At 43.9% G+C, this 6,000-nt stretch overlaps 1 protein-coding gene across 3 annotated transcripts in view; it reads right to left on the reverse strand.

Annotated features, from left to right (window-relative positions):
* The window catches only part of cox10 (cytochrome c oxidase assembly factor heme A:farnesyltransferase COX10), a 65,536-nt gene extending 59,947 nt beyond the window's left edge, over positions 1 to 5,589 (reverse strand). The window contains exon 1 of one of the 3 annotated variants that reach the window (XM_023993447.2): positions 5,471 to 5,589. In XM_023993447.2, the coding sequence (XP_023849215.1) occupies positions 5,471 to 5,501 (31 nt within the window). In that variant the 5' untranslated portion in view covers positions 5,502 to 5,589. Of the gene's footprint in view, positions 1 to 5,385 lie in introns of all 3 variants that reach the window. The other 2 variants (XM_023993448.2, XM_023993449.2) reach the window with 2 other exon arrangements.
* Between the last annotated feature and the right edge of the window lie 411 nt (positions 5,590 to 6,000).

Consider the following 6,000-nt stretch of genomic DNA (forward strand, 5'->3'; position numbering starts at 1 on the left):
GTTCTCTGGGGTGATGAATCCAGCTTCACCATCTGGCAGTCTGACGGATAGATCTGGTTTTGGCAAATGCCAGGAGAACACTAGCTGCCCCAATGCACAGTGCCAACTGTAAAGTTTGGTGGATGAATAATAGTCTGGGGCTGTTTTTCATGGTTCGGCCTAGGCCCCTTAGTTCCAGTGAAGGGAAATCTTAACGCTACAGCATACAATGACATTCTAGATGATTCTGTGCTTCCAACTTTGTGGCAACAGTTTAGGGAAGGCCCTTTCCTGTTTCAGTATGACAATGGCCCTGTGTACAAAGCAAGGTCCAWACAGAAATGGTTTGTTGAGATCGGTGTGGAAGAACTTGACGGGTCTGCACAGAACCCTGACAGAATGAACACCTTTGGGATGAATTGGAACGCTGACTGCGAGCTAGGCCTAATCGCACAACATCAGTGCTCAACCTCACTAATGCACGTGTCTGAATGGAAGCAAATCCCTGCAGCAATGTTCCAACACCTAGCGGAAAGCCTTACCAGAAGAGTAGAGGCTGTTATAGCAGCAAAGGGGGAACCAAATCAATATCAATATTTATTTCTGCATTTTAAGACACTTTTTTCCCTATTACGACAATCCAATCCGACTATCAACTGTCAATTTACGGATACAATTGCTACTGGTCAGATCAGTACACCATTAAATAGCTAAAGTTACACTGCAAGTCAGATGGCTCGTTGCCGAAAATGGTGCATGTTCAAAATAATAACCAGCTAACATTAGCTAGCTATTAGATCATATCTGATATCTTAGCACCACATTCACCTAACCAGCTAGCTAGCATAGTAGCTAATAACGCTAGCTAGTTAACGCCACAGATGAAAGGGATAGTTATCGTAATCTTTGCTAACAGGTCACATGGCTATTTACATTTACATTACATTTAAGTCATTTAGCAGACGCTCTTATCCAGAGCGACTTACAAATTGGTGCATTCACCTTATGATATCCAGTGGAACAACCACTTTACAATAGTGCATCTAACTCTTTTAAGGGGGGGGGGTTAGAAGGATTACTTTATCCTATCCTAGGTATTCCTTAAAGAGGTGGGGTTTCAGGTGTCTCCGGAAGGTGGTGATTGACTCCGCTGACCTGATTGACCTCCGCTATCTATTTCATTAGATAGCTAGCTTTCTTATTGCGTGCACATCCGGACCTGTTCGACACATGCTTTATTTTTAGTGAAATAACTAAACTAATAATTTGCAACAGGAGTTGGATTGTGGTCACTGTGCCAATTCATCCACTTCTCAATACATCACATCTCTGTTGGAGAATGAGTTAGCTTGACGCTGATTTTCCCAGCTAGACATTCCTAGGCATTGAGGTACACGTGGCACAGGCGGTGAGTGGCGGCTGGCATAGCAGCAGTTTTGCTATATAAAGGGACTATAGACCAGAAAAAGTATAATATCGGCCCAATATATTCTCGGTCATTCTCTAACGGGCGCCTCCTGGGGTACGTGCTCTGCCCCCTCCTTCACTCCATGTTCGCCCACGACTGCGTGACCAAGCACGTCTCCGACTCAATCAAGTTTGCTGATGACAGGGAGGATGTGAGTGCCAAAACGAAGTGGCTGATCATGGACTACAGGAGACTGCAGACAGAGCACGACACATCGATGGGGCCGCAGAGGAGTGGGTCAGAAGATTAAAGTTCCTTGGTGTGCACATCACTGACAACCTGAAATGGTCCCTTTACAAATAGTGTGATGACGGCGCAACAGCACCTCTTCAAACTCAGGAGGCTGAAATAATTCCAGAACCCTGCCCTGAACCACACCTCAAGCCATGTCTAGACTTAACAGTTCATGCAGCTTGAGTATTCTGATCACAGAGTTCTGATCATAGAATTCCGAACGAGTAATCCCTCTACACCTACATTTAAAATGTGTCTACCGTGTCCAGATTCCTTTTTCCCGCACTATTTTCAAATGCCAGTATGCATTCAACAAATGGTGGAATAGGCAAAATATGATACACACTGACGGCAGTAGCCAAATACTGTAGCTAACTAGCCAGCAAGCAACCCTAAAAGGACCGCAAACGGGTTAGCATAAGTGTAGCCCAAAAAAATATTATTATAATTCGAAACATTTGCTAGCTGGCTAGGATTTATTAGGCCAGCAAACACATTCCTCACACGCTAGGAACGCATTTTCTTCAACATTATAATGAAAAGGTGCCTCTCGGTCTCTTGTTGTCTTGCCTGTGTGCTTAGGGTCGTTTTTTATTTTGTATTTATTTCACCTTTAATTAACCAGGTAGGCTTGTTGAGAACAAGTTCTTATTTACAACTGCGACCTGGCCAAGATAAAGCAAAGCAGTGTGACAGACAACAACAGAGTTACACATTGAGTAAACAATAAACAAGCCAATAACACAAACAAGTAAATGACACAGTAGAAAAAAAAGGAAAGTCTATATACAGTGTGTGCAGAAGGCATGAGGTAGGCAATAAATAGGCCATAGGAGCGAATAATTACAATTTAGCAGATTAACACTGGAGTGATAAATGAGCAGATGATGATGTGCAAGAGAGCAGAAAAGTAAATAAAATAAAAGCAGTATGGGGATGAGGTAGATTGGGTGGGCTATTTACAGATGGACTATGTACAGCTGCAGCGATCGGTTAGCTGCTCAGATAGCTGATGTTTAAAGTTGGTGAGGGAAATAAAAGTATCTAACTACAGCGATTTTTTGCAATTCGTTCCCGTCACTGGCAGCAGAGAACTGGAAGGAAAGGCGGCCAAATGAGGTGTTGGCTTTGGGGATGATCAGTGAGATATACCTGCTGGAACGTGTGCTACAGGTGGGTGTTGTTATCGTGACCAGTGAACTCAGATACGGCGGAGCTTTACCTAGCATAGACTTATAGATGACCTGGAGCCAGTGGGTCTGACGACGAACATGTAGCGAGGGCCAGCCGACTAGGGCATACAGGTCGCAGTGGTGGGTCGTATAAGGTGCTTTAGTAACAAAACGGATGGCACTGTGATAAACTGAATCCAGTTTGCTGAGTAGAGTATTGGAAGCTATTTTGTAGATGACGTCGCCGAAGTCGAGGATCGGTAGGATAGTCAGTTTTACTAGGGTAAGTTTGGCGGCGTGAGTGAAAGAGGCTTTGTTGTGAAATTGAAAGCCGATTATAGATTTGATTTTGGATTGGAGATGTTTYATATGAGTCTGGAAGGAGAGTTTACAGTCTAACCAGACACCTAGGTATTTATAGTTGTCCACATATTCTAGGTCGGAACCGTCCAGGGTGGTGATGCTAGTCGGGCGGGCGGGTGCGGGCAGCGAACGGTTGAAAAGCATGCATTTGGTTTTACTAGCGTTTCAGAGCAGTTGGAGGCCACGGAAGGAGTGTTGTATGGCATTGAAGCTCGTTTGGAAGTTAGTTAGCACAGTGTCCAAGGAAGGGCCAGAAGTACACAGAATGGTGTCGTCTGCGTAGAGGTGGATCAGGGAATCGCACGCAGCAAGAGCGACATCATTGATATATACAGAGAAAAGAGTCGGCCCTACAATTGAACCCTGTGGCACCCCCATAGAGACTGCCAGAGGTCCGGACAATATGCCCTCCGATTTGACACACTGAACTCTGTCTGCAAAGTAGTTGTTGAACCAGGCGAGGCAATCATTAGAAAAACCAAGGCTATTGAGTCTGCCGATAAGAATACAGTGATTGACAGAGTCGAAAGCCTTGACCAGGTCGATGAAGACGGCTGCACAGTACTGTCTTTTATCGATGGCGGTTATGATATCGTTTAGTACCTTGAGGGTGGCTGAGGTGCACCCGTGACCGGCTCGGAAACCGGATTGCACAGCGGAGAAGGTACGGTGGGATTCAAAATGGTCAGTGATCTGTTTATTAACTTGGCTTTAGAAAACTTTAGATAGGCAGGGCAGGATGGATATAGGTCGTTGTCCTGTTGGAAGTTGAACCTTCACCCCAGTCTGAGGTCCTGAGCAGGTTTTCATCAAGGATCTCACTGTACTTTGCTCCGTTCATCTTTCCCTCGATCCTAAATAGTCTCCCAATCCCTGCTGCTGAAAAACATCCCCACAGCATGATACTGCCACCATGCGTCACCGTAGAGATGGTGCCAGGTTTCCTCCAGACATGACGCTTTGCATTCAGGCCAAAGAGATCGATCTTGGTTTCATCAGACCACAGAATCTTGTTTTTCAAGGTCAGTGTCTTTCGGTGCTTTTTGGCAAACTCCAAGCAGGCGGTCATGTGCCTTTTATTGAGGAGTGGCTTCCGTCTGTCCACTCTACCATAAAGGCCTGATTGGTGGAGTGCTGCAGAGTTGGTTGCCCTTCTGGAAGGTTCTCCCATCTCCACAGAAAAACTCTAGAGCTCTGTCAGAGTTTCCCTCAGGTTTTTGGTCACCTCCCTGACCTCATGGCTTGGTTGTTGCTCTGACATGCACTGTCAACTGTGGGACCTTTATATAGACAGGTGTGTGCCTTTCCAAAGCATGTCCAATCAATTGAATTTACCAAAGGTGGAATCCAGTCAAGTTGTAGAAACATCAAGGATGATCAATGAAAACAGGATGCACCTGAGCTCTATTTCGAGTCTCATAGCAAAGGGTCTGAATAATTATGTAAATTCAGTATCTGTTTTTTATTTAACAAAATCAGCAAACATTTCTAAAAACCTGTTTTTGCTTTGTCATTATGGGGTATTGTGTGCAGATTGATGAGTTTTACTTGATTTAAATCAGTTATATTAGAAGGCTGTAACTAAACAAAATGTGGAGAAAGTCAAGAGGTCTGAAAACTTTCCAAAGGCACTGTAATTAGCACAGGTACTGTAGAACACTCAGTCTACCGTCTTTGTTTCCTAAACAAACACTGTAAAATGGAAATATGCCGTGTGGGAACACTAACATTATAAAAAGGTGTGTAGTTATGTTACTTTTTTATTATTATTTCTCGCTGATATTAAAGATACGCTCCTTATGTTCCCCAAACCGTACCGCAAACGATGCGTGTTAATGTTTAGACCAAGCGTCGGGGCGCTTAACAAATATTATCGTTAATGGGGTATCGAGTTACAGACAGCCTAGCTATCATCAGCAATTTATGGTGCTAGCATTAGTTAGCTAGGCAGCTAGATAACTCTTCAACGCAAAGTATAATTGACGGGTTTGTTGCTGGAACTGCAACACCACACGATATGTATAGCGATGTGTCAAATGACTAGATGAATCGAGAGTAGATTGGCACACATTGGCTGGATTAAATCGAAGGTCATACAGCATTGCTAACTGACAGACATATACATAACATACCGGTACATAGCTAACAGTTTTATGTTGGCAAGCTTACCTGGTATTTTCGACCAGCAAAAGCACAGTAATTAACATTTTATTCAGGTGCATCAGAACGATAAGCACATTATCTATGTGTTCACCTGTGAATCTGCTACATGTCGATTTGTACATGTTTTTGTAGCATAAAGCCGGCTCCCTTATGTCCTCTTCACATGTAGCAAGTCGCCATTTTGACCTCGTCTGAGCGTGGGAATCACTTCCGGTGAGAGAGCCTGCGCAAGCGCATTTCAGATGCCTCATTTGAACGCATAATCATTTAAAGTCATACGTGCACCTTAACACACACAGCACAAGTATGTGACACTGACACTGATGGGACACTTCAACAGAGACAAACATGGTACTCATGTAGCACATCTAGTCCTTTTCTTTTTTATTAGTAAGTAGTGACAGCCCATGATGTAGCCTATCTCAGGTTGAAATTATGTGCCCACTAGGTTACATGGGCCTTGCCTTAAAAAAGGAGCACACCATTGACAACAAGAAACAGGAATTCCAACACAAGTAAAAGGGGAAACCTAAAGTTTAGTTTGTTTAAAGTTTTAAAATCTTCCGGTCCTGGCATCCGGTAGCGGTGCATGGGTAAAATCACTGGGGAAGCCGAGCCAGA

Source organism: Salvelinus sp. IW2-2015, linkage group LG8 (assembly GCF_002910315.2).
Source record: "Salvelinus sp. IW2-2015 linkage group LG8, ASM291031v2, whole genome shotgun sequence".
NCBI lineage: Eukaryota > Metazoa > Chordata > Actinopteri > Salmoniformes > Salmonidae > Salvelinus > Salvelinus sp. IW2-2015.